The sequence below is a fragment of the Anopheles merus genome, chromosome 2R (assembly GCF_017562075.2).
Source record: "Anopheles merus strain MAF chromosome 2R, AmerM5.1, whole genome shotgun sequence".
NCBI lineage: Eukaryota > Metazoa > Arthropoda > Insecta > Diptera > Culicidae > Anopheles > Anopheles merus.
The window spans coordinates 38,655,219-38,676,072 of record NC_054082.1 but is presented as its reverse complement, the minus strand read 5'-3'; the positions used below and the strand labels follow the sequence as shown (position 1 = coordinate 38,676,072).

At 50.9% G+C, this 20,854-nt stretch overlaps 4 protein-coding genes across 4 annotated transcripts; 2 read left to right on the top strand and 2 right to left on the bottom strand.

Annotated features, from left to right (window-relative positions):
- Positions 1-3: 3 nt before the first annotated feature.
- On the top strand, positions 4-5,124 carry LOC121589707. The gene is made up of 5 exons (XM_041908796.1): positions 4-558; positions 871-1,034; positions 1,108-2,685; positions 2,754-3,223; positions 3,305-5,124. Exons 1-5 carry the CDS (start codon positions 394-396, stop codon positions 3,901-3,903), a joined length of 2,976 nt encoding a protein of 991 aa, XP_041764730.1. The 5' UTR covers positions 4-393; the 3' UTR covers positions 3,904-5,124.
- On the top strand, positions 4,594-13,370 carry LOC121589708. The gene is made up of 5 exons (XM_041908797.1): positions 4,594-7,227; positions 7,752-7,871; positions 7,955-8,035; positions 11,994-12,133; positions 12,235-13,370. Exons 1-5 carry the CDS (start codon positions 5,557-5,559, stop codon positions 12,452-12,454), a joined length of 2,232 nt encoding a protein of 743 aa, XP_041764731.1. The 5' UTR covers positions 4,594-5,556; the 3' UTR covers positions 12,455-13,370.
- LOC121589710 (cytochrome P450 9b2-like) lies at positions 13,367-15,435 on the bottom strand. The gene is made up of 3 exons (XM_041908805.1): positions 15,352-15,435; positions 15,002-15,262; positions 13,367-14,922 (listed from the first exon to the last, which is right to left on the bottom strand). The coding sequence occupies exons 2-3, from the start codon at positions 15,220-15,222 to the stop codon at positions 13,620-13,622; spliced, it is 1,524 nt and encodes a 507-aa protein (XP_041764739.1). The 5' UTR covers positions 15,223-15,262; positions 15,352-15,435; the 3' UTR covers positions 13,367-13,619.
- A 106-nt stretch (positions 15,436-15,541) lies between these two features.
- LOC121589705 lies at positions 15,542-20,834 on the bottom strand. The gene is made up of 4 exons (XM_041908794.1): positions 20,681-20,834; positions 18,733-20,597; positions 18,468-18,654; positions 15,542-18,362 (listed from the first exon to the last, which is right to left on the bottom strand). The coding sequence occupies exons 2-4, from the start codon at positions 19,295-19,297 to the stop codon at positions 15,719-15,721; spliced, it is 3,396 nt and encodes a 1,131-aa protein (XP_041764728.1). The 5' UTR covers positions 19,298-20,597; positions 20,681-20,834; the 3' UTR covers positions 15,542-15,718.
- Positions 20,835-20,854: the final 20 nt, after the last annotated feature.

Sequence of the window (20,854 nt, the reverse complement as noted above, 5' to 3'; positions counted from 1 at the left end):
GGCACTATGGGACGAATTTTGTGAACGAAAAAATAATTATGACCAGTTTTGAATTAAAAAAAAAACGAGTGAAACAAAACGTTTCTATAAACATATGGATCATTAAAAAATTGTTATTATTTCCTTCCCGCTGCAAACCAACGACTTTTTTCGCATTCTGCAGTTTCTTGCCCGTTGTGGGTTATCTACTGTCGAGCTTGTGGAAGCGGCAGCTGCTGCTACTGTCAAAAGCGCGTTCCAGGTAGCAACCTGGTACAGACGCACACACTTTGCCCGAAGATTGATGGTTTGACAGTCGTCTGTTTTTTTCTCGCCTCTTGCTCAGCCGCGTTCCGGATTCCTGTTTTGTGCGGTTCTTGCGCGAGTACGAATGGAAAAACACACGGAAGAAAAATGGCTGATGCGAAAAGATCAACAATAACGATGAACAACAGCACCAGCGGCGGCGGTAGCGGCAGCAGCAGTAGCAACAGTGGAAGCACCAGCAAATCTCGCAAATCCAAAACCGATCTGATACGCAGCATCGTCGGGTCGTATCTGAAAGCGCGCAACTACAGTGTAAGTCAGCAACGTCAGGAGTGTTGCGGTATTTCGTCCGCCCTGCCCGTGCAAACCTGTTTGCGGGGCGAACGGAACACCTTGGCCGAAGGGAAGCTTGCGATTGGTGCTCGCTCCGTCCGTGGTGTCGGGCGGGAAGAGAGAGTGTGTGTGTGTGTGTGAGAGAGAGAGAGGCGTACTGAAACCACCGTATATAAGCCTAACCCCAAAATCCCGAGGCCGCTGACCGCTAAAAAATCCTGCGACGCTTGGCGAATTCTTCGCGGGAACCGATTTCTTTACTAACCGATTTCTTGCCCTTCCGTTTGCCAGGTTACCGATCGTTACCGCAAGTCGGATCTCATTCTCACGCAATCAACCGAGCAAATAGTGATGAACACTGCCATCAAAAACGACACATCGATGGTGAACAGTTTTCTGTACTCCAACATCTGCCTAAACACAAACCTAACGCAGGTTGATCAACATTTTGCCAAGTAGGTGTAAACGATGCCGCTTCCCGGGCCCACCTTGATTACCTCTGTTGTGTCTCTCTTCCCCCGCTCACAGATTCGCAAAGTTTGTTCGAAATCAGCCGGACCCAATTCGGTCGGAGTTGAATGAGATTATCCCACCGCTGCTCTGCCATCTGTACATCGAGATGTTGAAGGGACGCGACTGGCGGCCGGCAGCCGAGTTCCTGCGCAAGCATGCACCGCTGGTGGGCAAAGTGGAACCGTCCGCTGGGCCACCCGGTTCGTCGCCATTGCTCCTGCTGAATCAGCAGAAAATAAACGGCACCATCGACAGTGGGCCGCTGGGAGCGGAGATGGGACCGTTCGGGCCCGCCGCAGCAGCTGTCCACAGTTCCGCCATCGTTTTCGGCCCGGGGCGGTCGGCCGATTCGACACGCGTAGAAACGTACCGAAGGTTGATCCAGAAGCTCTCGCAAATCAACCGGTTTCAGGACTGCGAAAGCGAGCCCCTGTTTGTGCAGTTTCGTTCCTGCCAGACGCAGCTACGGCTCCGTTCCGCGTCCATCGCTGCCATGCGCCAGTATTTGGCGAAATACGGTCACTCCCTCATTCTGCAGACGTTACGCACCTGGTTCTGCTTCGACACGGCGGATGACAAGAACTTTGTGGACTTCCGGCCCGACATGACGAGTGCTGTCGTACAGGCGGGCTCGATCGAGCGGTCGGCGCCCCGTTCCAGCTCCTCCAATGGTCAGCTGAACGGCACCAGCGTACCGATGGAGGTGGACGAGGGTGGGACACCTGCTCAGCTGCGTCCAGCCGTGGAGCCGGAGTACGATTTTACTGAGCATACGGAGCGTGAAAACGAACGCTATCTATTGCTGAATGGTTTTAATGCACGTTACTTGCGCTACAAAATGCTGGACGCAGAAAACGGAGTGCCCGCCAACGATCGCCTCGGCGGCGCGACACTGCTCGGCGAGGACGACGATGAGGATGAGTACGACAGCTGCATGAAAGACACACAGGCGGCGGAGAGCGGGATTGCGGAACAGCAGCAGCAGCAGCAAGATGGCTCGGCCACCGGCGGCGTTGAGATGGACGGAATGTTCCCACGAATGAGCAGCCTGGAACGATTGCGACGGTTAAAGGAAAGTGCGGAAAGACTGTCCATCTACCAGCGACCGCTGTGCGTGTACAGCCTGGAGAACGTGGGCCATCAGCTGACGAGCCTGGCGATCGATCCCGGCTGCTGCCATGTGGCGAGCGGCTTCGAAGACTCAACCATTATGCTCTGGTCCACCAACCGCAGCACCCAGATGGGCCGGAAACCGTACGCTAGCTGGCGCGACCGGCAGTGCTGCTGGAATGTGACTTCCTGTGATAGTAGGTTTAGTGAATCGGACGAATCCGACGACGAGTACGGGGACGATGGTGCCGATGGTGCTGGGGACAAGGGCGAAGATCACCGTCCGGAGCACCGGATAGCGGGAGAGGATAGACACCGGGACGGGACGTCGCTGCTGGACGACGGCATCGACAGTATGTTCGATCTGAAGACGCGCAAGGACATCGAGCGTATGAATAAGTTGCTGCCACCGCACAAACGCCGGCTCACGAAACGGGAACGATGGAAGCAATTTCTTGACCACCGTTGCTTGGAAAACACATTGTACGTTTTTATTTGCCTCACCTCAATCAGTGGATCTATAACTTTCCTTTCTTTTTGACCCGATGTAGCTCGGAAACCGGTGGACTGTGCTTGCGCGGGCACGGCAACGCGGTGACGGATCTGCTGTTTTCCGACCACAGCCCACTGCTGGTAAGCGTTGCGCGGGACTGCACCATGCGCGCCTGGACGGGCAGCGATTACACGTGCCGGGCGATATACCGCGGCCACAACCATCCGATCTGGTGTGTGGCAGAAAGTCCCACCGGGCTGTACCTGGCGACCGGATCGCGTGACACGACGGCCCGTCTTTGGTCTACCGATCGGCGCTTCCCGCTGCAGATGTACGTCGGCCACACGCAGGACGTCGACGCGGTGGCATTCCACCCGAACGGGAACTATCTGGCCACCGGTTCGACCGACCTGTCCGTGCGGCTGTGGTGCGTCACCAGCGGGAAGCTGCTTCGCATCTTTACCGATTGTCGGCAACCGGTGCAGCGGATATGCTTCAGTCCCGATGGGAAATATCTAGCGGCCGGAGGTAAGCAAACCAAAAGCGGCATTCCTTTGTTTTACTCTTGACTTATCTGTCGCTTTCTGTTTTTTTTTTGTTTTGCTGCAGGGGAAGAGAATCGTGTGCGCATCTTCGATCTGACTGCCGGTTCGCAGCTAACCGAGCTGAAGGATCACACAGCGGCCATTACTTGCATCACGTGGAGCACCGACAGTACGCATTTCGTTTCCTCGTGCGCGGACGGAACGATACGGATCTGGGATGCTAAGCGGATGCTGCTTCCGTCCTCCTCCTCGTCGTCCTCCTCGTCGGGTGGTTCTTCCACTACCACTTCCACCAGCAGCAGCAGCAGCACGTCAGTGTTGATGGGCCACACACCACTAGCGTCCACGACTGGACGGAGCAACAATGCCGCCACGCTTAACAATGGCACCTCCAATCCAAAGATGAACATCACAGCCAACAACCCACAGCAGGCGGCGGCGGCGGCGGCGGCGGCAGCGTTCGGTGCTGCTGGAGGTGGTAGGAGTGGTACAGGACATCATCAGGGCGATACGGCAGCAGCTTCCGGGCTGCCGCCAGTGGCGGGCACGGGGGCCGCCAGTAGCAATAATCTCCTGCTCGCATACTCAACTGGTTGTCGGCGAATTTATCGACTGCACTACAATAAGCTTAGCGGTGGATTAGCGTGTTTAGGTAGTAGTTAATGAAAGCAGGTGAAAGTGAGCGAGGGAAAGAATCGGAGAGAGAGAGAGAGAGAGAGAGAGAGAGAGAGAGAGAGAGAGAGAGAGAGAGAGAGAGAGGGATAAAGGGAGAGAGAAAACAAACCTGGAATAAGTATTATTTATTTGAAACTCAGTCCTCCAGTAAGCAGCAGATGCAGACACACGCTCGTGGAATGTGAATAGTAGCGGTAGCGGTAACAGTAGACGTAGTAGTAGTAGTAATCGGTCTGTCTGCTAAGATTATGGATTATGAGTGTAGAAAATGACAAAATCCGGTGCATTGTTCAGAGAGAGCAGCTGAAGCGCGTGTGTGTGTGTGTTTGTGTACCCCGCAAGAAATAGATTCGTTCTCGCCTACTGCACCACCACCACACCGCCGCACAAAACACGCGCTGTTTCGTGGGCCCCTTCTCATAATGCTTCTTAAAGGGCAAAGAGGTGCGAGAAAATTAATTGCAACAATAAAACAAGTGTAGGCAGGTAAGGAAAGGGCTCGTCAACATGTCCAAAAAAAATGCGCGTAGTGTGACTTTTCCTTCCCAACACAGCCGAAACCCTGCTTGCGCACAGTCGCAAACAGTGCCGTGCGAACCCTGCACTAGCGCGCTGCAGAACAGCACACGCACACACATGCATCGAACGATTTTACAGCGCTTTCCTGCACTCTCGGTTACGCGGTGACGGTCGGGGTCTGCTGGTGTTGCTGCTAGCGCTCTTTGCTGCTGCGAATCGCGAGCCCGCTGTCGGTACGGGTTTGGGAAATAAGTTCAAGTGCAGCACACCGTCCTTTCGCATTGCATGCAAAATTTTGCGGAACACCCGTACGCCACGGCGGGGGAAGTCTTTTGCCATTGTCGCACAGTGTACCAGTGTGTGTGGTGCTACTGACGGATGGAGCCAGATTAGCGGAGAAGATGAAAGCCATCGAGAAAAACAGTGCCGCCTGGGGTTCTGCGACGACAATTTGATCCCATAACAGGCTACGGACATTGTCGGAAATGCGAAACCTCGTCAGCCATGGTGGTAAGCATTAGCAGCAGCATCAGCAGCAGCAGCAGCAGCCGGTAGGAGCAAAGTGACGGCCAGCAGCAGTTAAGTACCTCACGGTGTACACACACGCAAGGTCGTTCTCGGTCAAGTTGTGAAATTCCCTTCCATTTCTGGTCAGCAGTTGGCACACGGTGGAGAAAGTGAAAAGTGCGGCAGTAAAGAGAGTGTGTATCCGCGCGCGCGTGTGTGTATGTGAGTGTGCGTGTGATTATCGGGTGCAGTAGTGCAACAGAGTGTAAGGGCTGAAAGGAAGGGTAGCAGGTGGGAAGAGCATATTGGAAATGTCAAACAAGGCCACACTGCCTGCTTGGATAATCAAAACAATTGTAAGCAAATTCACCAACAACACCAGCAGCTGCCCGTTACCACAGGCAGCCTTCCTCGCGGTGTGTCAGTTCAGTGAGTAAAAGCCATACAAAACAAATATCGATCGAGGAGTGTTGTTTCTCGGTGGTGTACAACAGAGAAGTATGCGAATGTAGTGTTGCTGTGCGTGTTGTTTTCGAGTAGCAAAACCCCCATCTCATCTGCCCCCGTGTGTAGTGTGTGAGTGTGTGTTTGTTTTCGTGCAGGGCCTATGTGGTCATGGATGGTGGATATCCGGGTGCGTTGCAGCAGGGCGGCAGGCCAACGGCAGCAGCAGCAGCACCGACGACCGCGACGGCCGCAACTGCCATGAGCGATCGCTTCGTGCAATATTTGCAGCCCAACCTGCCGCAAAGCGCTCCGACGAGCATGGTCGTACAGCAGCATCGCCACTTTCAGCACCAGTGCCGGATATGTGGGGTGAGCGAGGGGCTGCGGCGGTGCAGCCGCTGCCAGATTGCGTACTACTGCTCCGTCGACCATCAGCGGGTCGACTGGAAGGTGCACAAGCTGGAATGCCGTTCGATCCATCAGCACCAGCAACCGTTCGGGATAGTGTGCCCCAGTGCTGGCCAGCAGCAACCGACGCCAGGCCAGCCCGGGCATGTTTTAATGCCAACCGCAGGCACCGCCACCGTGCCGATGAGTGAGGGCAGCTTTTGTGTACGTGCAGAAATGCTAGGTCCGAACGGCAGCACCAATACCACCACGATCGGCGGTGGATTCGTGCCACAAGCGCCGAATGTAAACATCGCCTCGCAACCTTCACTACCACAGTCACAGGCTGGCCAGAATGTGGTGACTGCTGCTGCTGCTGCTGCTGTCGCTGTTATCGCACCCTCCGCCACTACCCCGCCAGCGCAAACAATAGCATCAACCGTCGTTGGCCCTGCGTTCGGCGGAGGGAGGGGACTGTTGTTGCCTGCCGTGGCAACGTCGGCAGCGACGTGCGCGCGTACGCAGCAGTCGACGATTGCGTCCGATGGCAGCGACAGTGGCGACGAGTTTCTGAACGAGCTCGCAGTTTCCAAGCTATTCCCGATCGATGCACTCGCCTCCGCGGAGGAGCTCGCCGATCTCGACCAGCTCGATGTGGACCACATACTAAACGAGAACAATTTTCTCAACAACATCAACAATCTGAACGTGTTCGACGGTACCGAGCAGCAGCCAGAACCATTGATTGAGCCCGAGTTTGCGGCCACAGACAACGTGAATCAGAACTTTAGTGGCGGTGGAGACGCGTTCCTGAACAACAATAACAATTTTGTGAACAGTTCCGTGTTACTAGTGAGTACTGGCGGTGGTGGGCCGGGCCACGAACAGTTAGGCAACCGATACGGCGAAGAAACAGCAGCAACGATGCAGCTAGCACAGTCGGGTAGTGTGATGTTGCTACAGCAACCGCAGCATCCGCCACAGCAGAAACAGAACCATCTTGAGCAGCAACGGACAGCGAAGGCACAGCAGCAGCAGCAGCATCAGCAGCAACAACAGCAGTTGGCCGCCTTGTTCCGACATGCCAGTGGTGCGGTGGACGGTAGCCCGGTTCTAGCGAAAGTGGATGTGACGAACAGTGATTCAGCTAGTGCGCTGCAGTTGGGCGGCAAGCAGGACAATCGAAAAGGACGGACCGTGCAGGCGAACGGGGCACCGGGAGCAAATGTAACGCTGGGCATACCGACGGGTGTGAGCGGGCCAGCGAGTGCGGGCGTACTAGAGCCTTGTCCGTTTGATTTGGACAGTGACAGTTTGGACGAAGCGTGCCGGAGCTTGATCCGGGATATGAACGAGTACGGTGTCTGTGTGCTGGACAATTTCCTTGGCCAGGAGCGGGGCCAGCAAGTGCTGGACGAGGTGACCGGAATGTATTCGTCTGGAGTGTTTCGGGTAAGCAGAACGACGCAGCTGTTACAGCAACGACGTACGATTGGTCATCTCAAAAAGTGTTTCTTCCAGTGTCGTGCCATTTTTATTATTAGTTTTGACGGACTTTTGATATATTAAGTACACATTCAAGGCACAAACGCCAGTTCTTGTTTCGTTTGCTTTTGCTAACCTCATACGTTCGGATGCTTCCTCTGTTTGCTTCAACTTTATCACTCCCTTTTTTACAATCTGATTTTGCTTTGGATTATTTTTGCAACATATGGCAACATAGCCGAAGGATAAATATGTCTCTGTGCTGTGCTTTCTTATCTTATCATCAATTTCATGCTGCTTCGCCGAAGCGCAGTTTCTTTTCCTTTCATATGACGGTGCTTTGTGCAAAGCAGGGCGACGGAGTAGGCTGGCAGGGCACGTACTCTATATTGGGCAGTAGAATTACAGTTGTCCCACAAGTTTCGTTTTCAGTTCCTTCAGCTAGTCGTTTTCAAACCCTATAATCTCGTGCTTTTTTTTTTCTTTTACAGGACGGCCAGCTAGTGTCGAACCGAGGCGCTAACAATTTACGCCATATACGAGGAGACAAAATCACGTGGATAGGCGGCAAGGAACCGGGATGCAGCAGTATCGGCTACCTTATCAATTGTGTAAGTGTATGCACCGTCGGCAAGCCGTGTGTGTCAGCCTACAAATGCATTAACCAACAACCCGCTTATGTTTCTTCTGCCAGGTGGATGCAGTAATTACCAACTGCAAACGGATGGAAAACAACGGCAAACTCGGCCGGTACAACATCAAAGAGCGAACAAAGGTATGTTTTGCTAGTTGTAAAGTAATGCGATTAGTACGCAAAGGTGGAATTGATTTGATTGAGACGAAGAAAAACACACACGCACTCTCACTCACACACGTGTACACGGAGCACACGCATTTCCGAGCACGTGCAGCCGAACACGCACCGGAACAGCGTTGGTTGGTTTGGTGCGACAAAACTTCCCCAAATTTTGAATGTCGTGCAACAGCATTGTACCGGGAGATGCGTACGTGAGCTCGCACGTGCACACGAAGCAACGCGTCGGCTGCGTGTTTGTATGTTTTTTACCCTTGTCTTACCCGCTCGCGCTATCTCGCTCGCCTTTCTACACCCTCCAAACAACCTCACTGGTGGCAGTAGCCAGTTCAGCCCTAGCCCTAGACCCGCCAGTTCGTTGGCCCAGGTTATGGTACCGACTGTTGGTTTCTCATCTCTTTGCCTAGGCTTTTTTCCCTGTTTCGCTTCGCTTTCGGCCACCAGGATTAACGTCTCGGTCGCTCTGCAGGTTCAGGGACTACTTGGACCAAGTGGCCTACGTGCCCTTTTTGCAATGTCGTGCGAGCCATTCTGTCTACCTCGGCACAGCCTCCTCTTCGGAGGGTTGGGGTTCAGCGCGTGCGTTTGGTTCTGGAGTGGGCTCACTGCTCTCTCGCTCTCTCGCTCTCTCGTTCTCTCGCTCTCTCTCTCTCTCTCTCTCTCTCTCTCTCTCTCTCTCTCTCTCTCTCTTTCTTTGCTTATTGATATTATCGAACCCATCTGTTTGCATTTACTTTTCCGCCTTACTGTTTTTTGTTTGTTCATTCTTTCATTCCACAACGCCCTCTCCACTGTACCGAGCAATGTCAGCGAAAGACCTTGGAGTATCATCCCGTACCGCGAAATGTAAACTTTAACGGCTGGTTCGTTCTGATCGGTTGGCAAATGCGTATGACCGAATGGTCACGTACATCCCAAACCGGCAATTGGACATTAACCGCATTCAGGGCCATTCATCAGCGCGTCCAGGCTGCACTTTCACACCTCATTTACCCAGGGCTGGGTGGCTGTGGGGATGGAGGGAGTGACACAATCGAATGCAGCCCATGACAGTCTTATCTTTTGCCACGTTTATTCCAGAATTGTGTCGGTTGTGTGTTTGCGATAGAGCCTTTTTGCGTGATAATAATTTAACCATCCACCACCATAACCAGCAGCCGTTTTGACGGCCACCCCAACTTGTCAACTTGTTTGCTTAGCAAATAGCACTTCAAAGTTCCTCGAATCCACGACTCGTAGAATCATCATAGTGTAGTGTTCTCTTTACCCCCTACAGTAATTTTCTAGTGTGTATGCCCATGGGGATAGCTGTGTTCATTCATCTGCTGCCCGTGACCAGTGACTTGCGCAAACTTTTAATCGTATTTATTCGATTCATTTACACTGACTCGATTCGCCAGTATCGGCCCTTCCAGCACTTCTTCCGAAATTCCATCTCCCACAACACCCCCACCGACTCGCCACATCCGGTCTATTTGATTTGGTGCAATGAAATCATCTGTTAAAAGCAAACAGCGCGATAGATAAACTTATTTGTTTTATTGTTTGTTTTGAATGGTGCAATCTTCAATCGTCAATCGCAGCTTCATAATCCTGATCGCGGGAGACAATTTCCCACAATCACTGAAACGTGATTGATGACACACCATACGGAGAGAGAGACCCACACACGGGGATGGGGTGGGATGTAGTATCAAAAAACCATCAAAAACCATCTAAAAAAACCACAACTAACTCGTAAAATAAATCTCGATTAAATGGTTTCTGCGTTTATCGATGCATGGGTTCTCCCTCCGTTTTTTGACGAGGTTGATTCGATCGCGAATGGTCTTTGGTGGGAATGGTAGCGTCTTTGTGGTGGTAGGAGAATGATGGTCGTGATTTGACAAAAAACAAAAAATACATTGCATTCCTTCCTTGAATGGGACGGAACGTGCACGGACGATAAGGTCGCCTGGGGTCACCTTTCATTCTTCGATATCGGAATCGGGAATTTGTGTAGGATTAGCAAGCATTAGAGACTAATCGGAGTTAGATGCCACGTTTTCATAGCATTCATTAGTCCCTAGCATTCATTAGGCGTTGTAAGATAGTATGTAGTCCGTGTAGAATGCTCCTCAAGGACGTTTGTTTTTCTACACGGATTGGCAAACTAAAAAGGAAACATTGGTATTTGCGTTAGTGGTGGGTCATTATAGTTTAAATCCTTTATTAAACTATGTTTAAAACATCCTTAATAGGTGCTAACTAAGGCTGAAGATTAAGACTGCTTCTCAAACTCGATTTAAACCGGAACGGTTGAAGTTATTTTCAAAAATGATATTAAATGGTAATTTCCTGTGTTGTTTATTAAACAGTTGCCATGGCTTAAGCTAACAACGAAATTTAATAACTGTCTCTCTAGCCTTTTTTGTCGCTTAGCAGACTTTCGTACGTTCATACGATAACAGTAATTTGAGTTACTCGTGGGAAAAGGCATTTTTATAACGCATTTAATTGCCGATGCAAGGGTTTCCATTCCATCCATTGGTAACGAATCGGATAAGGCTTTTGTATGTACTATCACCTTTATCGTCATTATTATCATCATTATCGTCGAGTCAACAAAACATTTCCGGTGAGATACGAATTTTGAAAGTCTTGTTTTATTTTTGTTATTAAACAATTGTTTAAATGCAACTGTATGCAGGTGATTGACACGATTGCGGCCAACACTTATCATCATGTGAATCATTTGTACGGCAAAAAAGGGACGCGCCCCATTCAAAGGGATGAACATTTCTAGGAAAAAAAAAACCGAAACACTTTTAAGCTGCACGCCGTGTCCTGACTCTTTTATCGCTCAATCTTGACGATTGAGGCGCAGTTTGTACTAGTTTGATAGTAAGACGGTAGAGCTTTGCACCGGATTTCCTTTTATTATCGGCGTCTAAGCTACGGTTGGGCCCGCTAATGCTCACTGCCAACCTGATTGTTTACGTTCTACGGCTGTATGGCGAGCTCACCGCCACTTGCAATTAATCAGCGCCTGCTGCGATCGGCTTTCTATCTGCACACCTTTCTTTCTTTTGTGCGCTCGTTTTTTGTTTTCTTCTTGCGCTCTACTCACTCGTATAATGACGCGTTCTGCCCCTTCTTCGCGGTAACTGATAATGGCCCGGTGGTGTACGCAGGTGCAACCGACACTAAATGCGCACAAATACCATGTTACGAACGAACGCGCCCGTGCGCGCCAGCGCACACACCTATTTCCCCCGCTATGGAGGTCGCTACTAAGAGGAGGCGAGGGGTAGACAGTGTGGATATTTGCGCAACGCGTGCGCAAAGCTTCGGCGCACCTTGTTGACCTGGGTGCAGAGCCGTCCCGAGTTTGTCACGTACGCCAATCCGGGGATATTTTGATGGGTATTCGGAATATCGGACCCAAGTGGTGGCAAACGGCCCCTGGGTGTGAAATGCATTTGATGCAAACTTTTTTCATTTTTTTTTTGTCGAGAGATTGGATTAAAAAAGAAATCACTTGCCCATCATTAATTGAACTTTTACTCGGGGAAAATACAAATTATGCAAAAATGGTATGCATAATTCCAACAATCGTAACTCAACAACAGCTCAAGTTGAATTGCGATAAGCGTATGAAATTGTATGCCTTTAAGTTATTAAAATTGAGTAAATTCCCTGTTCTGATTGAAGATTTTGCGGTCAGGAATTTGGCACCGTTGATAGCACCACCCAAGACAGGACGAGATAACGGCTTATCGAACGATATGCGTTCGAGTGTGACAAGGATTACTGTGGTGCGATGAATAATTGCATTCCTGTCGCGTTAGAAAGAAAAAGCGGAATTTAGTTAAATAAAAGTACATTACATCGCATGAAATGCACTAAAATGTATCCTTTCTCCTTTCTTTTACCATAGGCCATGGTAGCGTGTTATCCTGGTTCCGGTTCGCACTACGTGAAGCACGTCGACAATCCCAACCGTGACGGGCGCTGTATTACCGCCATCTACTATCTCAATCTCGACTGGGACGTGCGGAAAAGTGGCGGTCTGTTAAGGTAATATTATACGCAGTGTTTCGTTTGTTCGTCGTCCATCCAACACACGGGTGTATGTGTCTAACTGTCCATTTTGTTTTGCTTGCTTGTTTGTTTTGTAGGATTTTCCCCGAGGGATGCAACGATCGGGTGGCTGACATCGAGCCCATCTTTGATCGCATTCTATTCTTCTGGTCCGACCGGCGGAACCCGCACGAGGTGCAGCCGGCCCACCGCACCCGGTACGCCATCACGCTCTGGTATCTCGATGCGGAGGAGCGCGAGTCGGCCCGGTTGCGCTACCAGCGGGACTGCGAGAATCGCTTTAACAGCAAGGCCTAGTCGGAGTCGGGTCTCGGGTCGAAAGTCTCACCAGAGGAGCGAGAGCACACGCGCAAACGTTGGTGGAAGAGTGGGAAAGACAGACATACAGACAGGGACAGGAGGATCGGTGGTTCGTGGTTTACTGGATCCGTTCCCGGTGATGCGCGGGTGCTCTCGCGATCGTACCAAATCGAATAATTTATTAGCAAAAAAAACAAAAGCAAAACCTTGTTATCCAAATGTGATATAACTATACGTGTGGGTGTGCATGTGTGTGTGTGTGTGTGTGCATGAGGTTTAGTGGACAGGATTTACGTACAGTGTTTTACGTACTTGCTAATGTGTGTGCGTTAAAATACAATGAGAGCAGTATGCATTAGAATGGTAGAGAAAGTAAGTAAGATAAAGCAACGACCGCGCAGCCTAGGCCAAGGAGGGTGAATATGTTTTGCAATCGTATTTGCAGTGTAAATAGCAGCATATGGGCAAATGTACAGGAGCACTAAACACAAAGAATCGGTGCAGCGGGACGACAGTGATGATCGGATATTGTTTTACGGCAATGTTGATCGGTTTCATTAGCTAGCAAAATTGTTTAAATGTGTTTTTCCCTGCGTGTACTTTTTACGTGCTTGGCGCAGGGCAACGAAAAGAAGAACGAAAACAAACAGTGGAAATTGGCGGAATTTGTCTGCTATACTGTAGAAAAGGATTGTTTGTATTGTACTTGTACTAATCCATAAGGAATGGGGTGAAAGGAGCATCATACATCTTGTACGAATGAACGGGATAGTGGGAAACAAAAACAAATACACTCAAACACACACACTCCCACATACCCACATACACATAAGTCCCTGACCGAAGAATAAGAAGAACGTTTGTGAAGTAATTTGTATCTGCTACACAATATTAGATAGCTTGCAAAACTATAGTTTGTTGTGTTTCTTTATTTATAACATTTAGTTTTTGTGCGATACTACTGTGTGTATTACCTTTTGTTTGTTGGTCTAAGTAGTGGTGCGTTACTATGGCAACGCAAATATTATAACTTGTCATCGTGGCGGACTAGAATCAACACACAATATGACTGTATGGACGCTTCCTGTACGTTATATTCTATTTGGCAATGGGTTAAAACATATGTGTAAATACTGTCAGTGCTCGGCAGTGCAAGGATCGTTTACAACCGTGGCTCCAGCCGTATCCAGAAACCGTCGCGTGCTTCTAGCGACGAGGCAGACTCGATCAGTTGCAGCGGTTCCGGCGTACGCTCTCCGGGCTGTAGCTTGAACCGTTGCAGCAGTGCCACCAGTGTCGCCTTTACCATCAGCTTCACAAACTCCTGGCCCAGGCAGCCGCGCCCAATGCCGAACGGAATGAACGTGCTCGGCTGGGCAGCATTGATTACGTCCTTCCCCACGAACCGCTCCGGGCTGAAGCGTTCCGGCTCGGGGAAGTAATCGCCGCTTCGATGCAGTGCCCAAACCGACACGTAGAGTTTATCACCCACTTTCAACGGAATCGCCGCCCGGTCCCCATTCTCGGTGGCCGGAATGGTGAATGGTTTGGTGCATTCTCGAACCAGCAGTGGATGGGACGGCCACTTGCGCAGTGTTTCCAGCACGATCGCTTCGAGGTAGGGAAGCGTACGGATGCTTTCAAACGGTGGCACACCGGTGGCGCTTCCGGTGGTCAGCCCGTTGTGGTGCATTTCCTCGTACAGCTTCCGCTGGACGTCCGGGTTTTGGGCCAGCTCGTAGACAGCAAAGGACAGCAGGTTCAGTGTCGGTTCGAATCCCTTGGTGAAAAACATGGCACACTGCGCGGAAAGCTGTTCGTCGGTTAGCTGCTCGGATGGTTTCATCTTTCCATTCGCCTGACGAAGGTAGCGCGCCACGGAATGGAGGTTGGGTGCCGAAGCTGCCGCATGGTATTGTTTAACTAGATAATCCATCTCCTCTCGGTCGGTAAACTGTACGCCCACGGTGCGCATAAACCCGGGCATCAGGTAGAATGCCATCGTTTTGATCACCTGCACCGGATTCGTCCCGTACGCCATCCCGCTCGCCACGGCACAGAACCGATCCGTATCGTCCTCGAATGCGTTGAGCTCCTTGCCGAAAGCGATACCGGCAAAGAGGTTGAGTGTGTGCTTCACGAAAATGGCCTTCAATTCCAGCTCAAGCTCCACACGTGACGCAATGAAATCGATCAACGCTGCGCAACATCTGCGCGTAGTCACATCCATCGAGCAGGGAACTTTCGGAGTGCGAAAAATGGGCGAAAGAAAGGAGGCCATCTTGGTGGTCTTTTCCGCACCCTTGACGAGATGCAGCTGGCAGCCGAGGAAGCGATCCTTCTCTTCGTCCAGAAAGTAGCCATGGCTTTCAAAATGACTCATATTCGGCTGCAGCAGCTGACGTATTAGGGCCGGATCGCGCACATACAATGCCGGCGTCATGTAGTTGAAGAAACCGAACAATCTGCAAATGTTTCGTTGTGAATATGAATATGAAGGGCAGTGTTCCTGAGATGACTAACGACCTAAGCTGACTTACTTACCCATGGTTAGAAAACTTGCGATAGAACTGTTCCAGCTTCTCCATCGTCGTTAGCTTGCCGCTAAGCACATCGTCCAGGTTGCCGTACAGGAAGTGTGGCCTTTCGAACGGAACGCGCAACAGTCGGAAGTACGAGCGATGGCGGGTCAGCAGCTTGTAGGTGAAGAATCCGAGCAGCGTTACAAGGATGAAAGTAAACCAGTACAGATCTTCCTGATTCATTGTGTTCTTCGTGTAGCCTGGTGAATGTTACATAGAGCTCCTATTCAAGCAAAAGAAGGTTATAAAACAATTGATATGCTATTTGTAAGAAAATTTCATTGATAAGACACAGAAAAAGCAGCCACTCACAGAGAAATGGTAAGGAAAACGGTCTTTGCGGTCAGCTGATGTCCGGCATGGAAATGTCAACGCCGTTTGATGGTAAACACAACACGAGCAGTGATGCCAGACGAATACTCCCAATTGCAGCACAATTCGAGTAGCCAAACTGCTCGATTTTACGATTTACTGCGCTTTAAAGCAACCGTTGCCTGTTAGAATCAAACTACTCAATAATTCAATAATTCAACTCAACCAAAATACTACATCATAATTAAGCAAGAAACCATTGGCACTTTATTTCACTTAACTAGTAAACACTATTTTACATACAAACTTACTCGATAGGTGTTACCCACATGCATTTCCCTCGACCCCTCACCTGGCCTATGTTCTTTTACGCGGTCTTTCCAAACCAGCTGGAAAACAGCTGGTGAAACTCGGTGGATGCTCTTCGCATAAAGTTCACCACCGACCGTAGCATGAACGCGCCCGGCTTTCCCTCATCGCTGTCCTGCTCGTGCTCTGGTTGCTGCGATTCTTGCGACGTCTGCACACCGCCAGCATGTTCCGCCAGCGATTTCGACGGTGCCTTGGGTTGGGCTGGAATGATGTGATTTTCGTACGAATCTTCTTCCGATCGTTCCCGCCGATGAATCATATTCGACCGTTCCCGGGATTCCCAGGATTGTGGGTGCAGCAGGACGTTACGTTTGGAACGTTTGTGGGACGGCATGCCAGTTCCGGCTCTTTCCGCCACCTCGTCACCGTTATGCTCAGCTTCGCCATCATCGCTCATCTCGCGGGCATCGTTTTCTTCCGCATCCAGCTCTTCGATGGCCTCCAGCAGTAGGTCAAACATTTCGGCAAACTTTTGCTGCAGCTTTGCGTTCGTACGGAAAAAGTCCTCCAACCGCTGCACTTCCTGCGACTCGACCGAAGCCTCTGCCGAAGCAGGTGGCTGGAGCGAACGTTTGTAGCGATTGTGCATAAGCTCAGACACTTCGGCGGATGATTCAGGTGACGACTCCAGCGACCAGATCGGATCTAGTTGGGGCACGCTCTGTTGCTCCTCGCTCGTGCGTGGTGCCGGTGTGTAGAGATGTATTTCCTCTTCCGAAGCTGCAGCAGGAGGCATCGTCGTACGATCCATTACTTGTTCGTGGTTCTCGCCAGAAACAATTGTGAGTAGTTCATCCTGGGATTTCTCTTGCACAGGCTCTTGCTGTCGTTGGTCCTCTTCCGAATCAAGCCTCACTTCTTCCTTCTTGGCAATGGTAAACTCTTCTCTAGTAGATGCTGCCTCCGGCTGCTCCGACCTTGCTTCCATAGCATTCACCTCCTCCGACCGTTCCTTTCCAATGGACATGAACCGATCGATGCGCTTCGTTTCCCGCGCTTCCGGATCCTTTGGACCGCGACGAAGTGTACGTCGCCGGCCACAGTCAGACTGCTCCTGACCGCCCTCCAAAGTTCGGCTTCGATCCCAGACCGGCGCAAAACGATAGAAATCGCGCTGATTCACCGAGATCCTTCGCCGAATTGCCGGTCGATGACGGGCCCCACTCCAGCTCTGCTTTCGTTCTACCATGCCAACTTCAACGCTATCATCATCGCCGTCATCATCATCGGTTGGCACGTATTCGACCTCCCCATCGCCATTGCCTCCCTTGGAGATAACTAGATGCACATCGCCGAGCGGAAAGTCCGACCGTTGGCCTAGCTCGTCCTGCTCATCGCTGCCGGCACCAAAGTTCGGTGGCTCATTGACGGCTTCCGCCAGCGAGGATCGTTTCGTTTTGCGGCTTTCCAGCTTCGCCGACATCCGGTTCAACAAACGCTCGTGAATCCGCCGATGTGGATAGGTAGCCGATCGGCGTGCTTTCAGCATTTCGCCACGTTTCGATCGTTCCCGTCGGGCCTCGCGCAACGGGTGCTTCATTTTCTTCAGATTGCGCATTTCCGAGCGTTTTTCCTTGTTGCGAATCCGCCGCTGCTGCCGCTTGTATGCTTGCGTCTGGCGGGGACCACGCGCTGTCCTTTCCGTCGGTCCAACGGTCGATTGCGCGTCCGCGAGAACCGCCGAGAGGCTTTCCGCCAGACCATCGCTTTGTGACGCATCAGTGAAACGAGCGTGAAATCGTTTCCACTTCTTGTTGGCTTTAATTGCAGGCTTGTCCTCGTCTAGCGAACGTCGCCGGCGTTGCAGCGTGTCGCGAGGCACATTGGCCAATAGCTCGCCGATGAGTTCTTCGAGCAGTAGATCGGTAGAGGTCCGATCGTGTTGAAGCTCCCGGGGAAGCTTTTTACGTTCGGGTAGGGCATCGTTGCGACATTCGCGTACCTGGACGCCGGGTATGACAGCGAACAGGATCGTTTGCGCTGGTACGTAGAAGCTGACACCGTGCGTAAGGGTCGTGACCGCTTTGACCGGTTCTATGCTGGGCGGTGTGGTGGTCGCAGTCGCATCCAGGGGCAGATTGTTCACCATCGGCTGTCCGTCCTGTACGCTCAACAGGAACAGCTCGACCGGAGAGGAAAGAGATCGTGTCAGCAGCTTGATGGTGGCGTTGGTCGCACCCTCCTCTTCACCATTCACCAGCACGAGCGTAAGCGATCCGGTACGATTGCGTGTACAGTATGCGTACACTGACGTTTGGCCGGGTTCTTCGCCCGCGGGAAGTAGGTTGAAATGGACGGGGAAGACTTTGTGACCGACGGTTTGTTTGTACAGCACGGAGATTAAATAATGTAACGAATACTGTTGAATATCGTCCCGCTGAAGGGGCTGAAATACCGCACTAATACCACCACGGGCAGCTTCACCGAGTGTTCGAGCATAGTCGAGGCCTTCTTGGACGCATGATTTGCAGCAAGTATGAGCAGCGGTAGATTCCGTATCGGCAGATGCCTCCACCTCGCTACGATTGTAATCGGCAACTAGATCGAGCCATATCGGAAGACGTTGCTTAGACAGGCCACGCAGATGAATATCCCGCTGCAGAGTGGTGTAGTTCCAGGCCGCACTATCGTACAGTGGTCTATGAGGTAGAAATAGGAAACACAAGTATTATTATCATTAAGCTAAACTAATGGAAATATCGAAATTATTGAACGAAACGAAGCTTCTTTGCACTGGATCTTACCTCGAGATCGTGATGGCATCCACCAGACTGTCCCCGTTGGCATGGAAATACTGAACGTCTTCCAGCGGTACCAGCTGTGGATTCAGTTCGGACGCTACAACCGTCCAGTTCTGCTTGGGGAAGGCTTGCAACATCGTGCGGAACGTTCGCAAATCATCCGCATACTTCACACCGTCCTTAACGAGTCCTGCCAAACCAAAAAAGACACAATATACAACATGCACTAATTTTCACGATTCAAATCCACTCCTGCAAGATCTCTTACCCTTTCCCAACTGCCAGCGACATTCGTCGATGCCAAGCGCGCTGGCCGCGGTTAGAATGCGTAGTGCCTTCTTAACGTCCCACTGGCCGCCGTCGGTCGGGTAGTCCAGCACAAACACTGGCAGGATGTTGGCCCGCCGAGCCCAATCGTAGAACGCTTGCCATGCACTTGCACTAATCTGCACCAACTCGACGTCGTCCGGATTGCCGATCACACTCTGCCCGCCGGTTGTTTGCAGATGAAGCTGCGACGAGTCCGCGATCACCTTCAGGAAGGTACCGCCAAGACTCTGCGCCATGAGGAAGCTAGTTTCGGTGATCGGGTTGCCCTGGCCATCGAAGATGTCTTGCGGTTTGGCGGAGAAGCTAATAAACTCGTTACCCAGCACGTTTGCCAGCCGCCTTGTGTTCACACTGACACCAAGCTGCCGGACCGATTCCGGTGCCACCGCCGGCGGCACTTCATTGTCCCCATCTACTCCACGTACACCGGGAACGAGTAGTAAAATCACCACCACCAGCCACAATCGGGCGAAAAGTTTCACCTTACTCTGCACTACCGTCATGCTTACAGCAATTACTTGGCAATCACCTTACTGGTTTGTACGTTCGGATCGGTTCGTTCCCGTGCGGAACGTGCCAGCTTCTGACCGCAACTGTGCACCGGAATTCACGGTGCCACGTTCTTTTGTGCTTTAATCGCGATGGACCTCAAGGAACTGGCGGGCGGGATGGGAGGAATATTGGACGGGGGATAATTTCTCCAGAAGAGCCTTTCCAGCCCACCTAACCCGAGACGGAGGCTCTTAGGCGCACGGGCGTATTTGTTGTTATGTTTGTACGGCGTTGCAGTTCTTTCACCATAGCAAGAACCGTCGCACCACACTACACACTGGCGGCTTGTTTTCGGTTAAGGTTAGCACGGGGGCTACACAAACTGCCACCAGAGCATAAAAACGCGAGCCTCAGCGAAAGTAATTAGCTAACGGCACCAAAACCCTTGCTGGAATGCCTGCCCGGGTTTTGTTCGGTTAGATAGTATTGGAGAGTCGAAAGGGCAAGCCATTTCGATGATTCATCAGTAAAACTGTAAAGCTGATAGTTCTGGTTGGTTGTAAATGTGACCCACTCAGCAACCCACCATTAAGAGGGACACTAAAATTTTGGTAACATTTGCGTACTGCTAGCAATGCAAAAAGCACGTGTCGCGTTCATCGTGTAACAACAAGCTGAATGAAAGGAATTCTCGCTGAGAAATGTTATATTTCTTCTAAAAATGCATGCACCTTTTTAAGGTGTTACACTCTAGAACGGTATGCTTGATTAATGGAGAAAATTTGGTAATCTTACTTGAAATTTGTATCTCTCGCATGAAATGTTCACGAGGAAGCATCATGGTGTTGGATTATTACCCCGGGCTGATCTAGGATGCATACGTCGGCTAAACAATCGGTTAGAGCGTCTGTGGAAGCTAAGCTCACTATCAGGGCCGCCCTCTTCCCGCCTCCTTCGATTGCGCTCTGACCGTCTTCTCTGACGACTTCGCGATCGACGTGATCGGCGAGAACTTCTCCTTCGGTCGTTTCTTCGATGCCTGTTTTGTAACTGTCGTTGTTCGTATGAGCTGCTCGAGAGCACAGGGACTAACACTTCGATGAGCAATATTTCGTCATTATCAAGATGTGCGGCTGCTGCTGAGGTTGTTGCTGTCGGAATATTACTATCCCGATCGAATTCGAACTGATCGTGGTCCTCGTATGGTAGGTCTGCAGCGTCGGTTTCAAAATCTTGCGTGCTTGATGTGCGATGCGGGATGATTTTCGTGCTCTCCACATCCTCAGGAAACTCAAGCCATTGTTCGGGAATCTTTTGGAGAGAAAAGAGAGAACAAAAGCAATAATTTATGCACTGTAGAACTTTTGTGGGGTTTTATTCAGCTTTAAACTTACCTTTAAGTCCATTGCACACGGGAAGTGAGAGGATGCAAAAAATCCGCTTCCCAATTCGTCGGTATCTGAATGCTAAATTACTTCATCTGCTTTCAGCCTTCTTTGATTGCATCGCAACGGTATTTGTGGGCATTTAAATGTTCAAGCATGCTGGAGCGTGGTGAGTATGCTAAA

What these genes read in the sequence shown, in the direction of transcription:
- LOC121589708 (XM_041908797.1), top strand. Translation starts at nt 5,557, where the DNA reads ATGGATGGTGGATATCCGGGTGCGTTGCAGCAGGGCGGCAGGCCAACG. An exon ending in ATTCGTCTGGAGTGTTTCGG is followed by an intron (nt 7,228 to 7,751) that starts GTAAGCAGAACG and finishes TTTCTTTTACAG; the next exon opens with GACGGCCAGCTAGTGTCGAA. An exon ending in ACATCAAAGAGCGAACAAAG is followed by an intron (nt 8,036 to 11,993) that starts GTATGTTTTGCT and finishes CTTTTACCATAG; the next exon opens with GCCATGGTAGCGTGTTATCC.
- LOC121589710 (XM_041908805.1), bottom strand. Translation starts at nt 15,222, where the DNA reads ATGAATCAGGAAGATCTGTACTGGTTTACTTTCATCCTTGTAACGCTG. An exon ending in CGCAAGTTTTCTAACCATGG is followed by an intron (nt 14,923 to 15,001) that starts GTAAGTAAGTCA and finishes AAACATTTGCAG; the next exon opens with ATTGTTCGGTTTCTTCAACT.
- LOC121589705 (XM_041908794.1), bottom strand. Translation starts at nt 19,297, where the DNA reads ATGACGGTAGTGCAGAGTAAGGTGAAACTTTTCGCCCGATTGTGGCTG. An exon ending in TCGCTGGCAGTTGGGAAAGG is followed by an intron (nt 18,655 to 18,732) that starts GTAAGAGATCTT and finishes TTGGTTTGGCAG; the next exon opens with GACTCGTTAAGGACGGTGTG. An exon ending in GATGCCATCACGATCTCGAG is followed by an intron (nt 18,363 to 18,467) that starts GTAAGATCCAGT and finishes TCTACCTCATAG; the next exon opens with ACCACTGTACGATAGTGCGG.
- LOC121589707 (XM_041908796.1), top strand. Translation starts at nt 394, where the DNA reads ATGGCTGATGCGAAAAGATCAACAATAACGATGAACAACAGCACCAGC. An exon ending in GTTGATCAACATTTTGCCAA is followed by an intron (nt 1,035 to 1,107) that starts GTAGGTGTAAAC and finishes CCCCGCTCACAG; the next exon opens with ATTCGCAAAGTTTGTTCGAA. An exon ending in GAAATATCTAGCGGCCGGAG is followed by an intron (nt 3,224 to 3,304) that starts GTAAGCAAACCA and finishes GTTTTGCTGCAG; the next exon opens with GGGAAGAGAATCGTGTGCGC.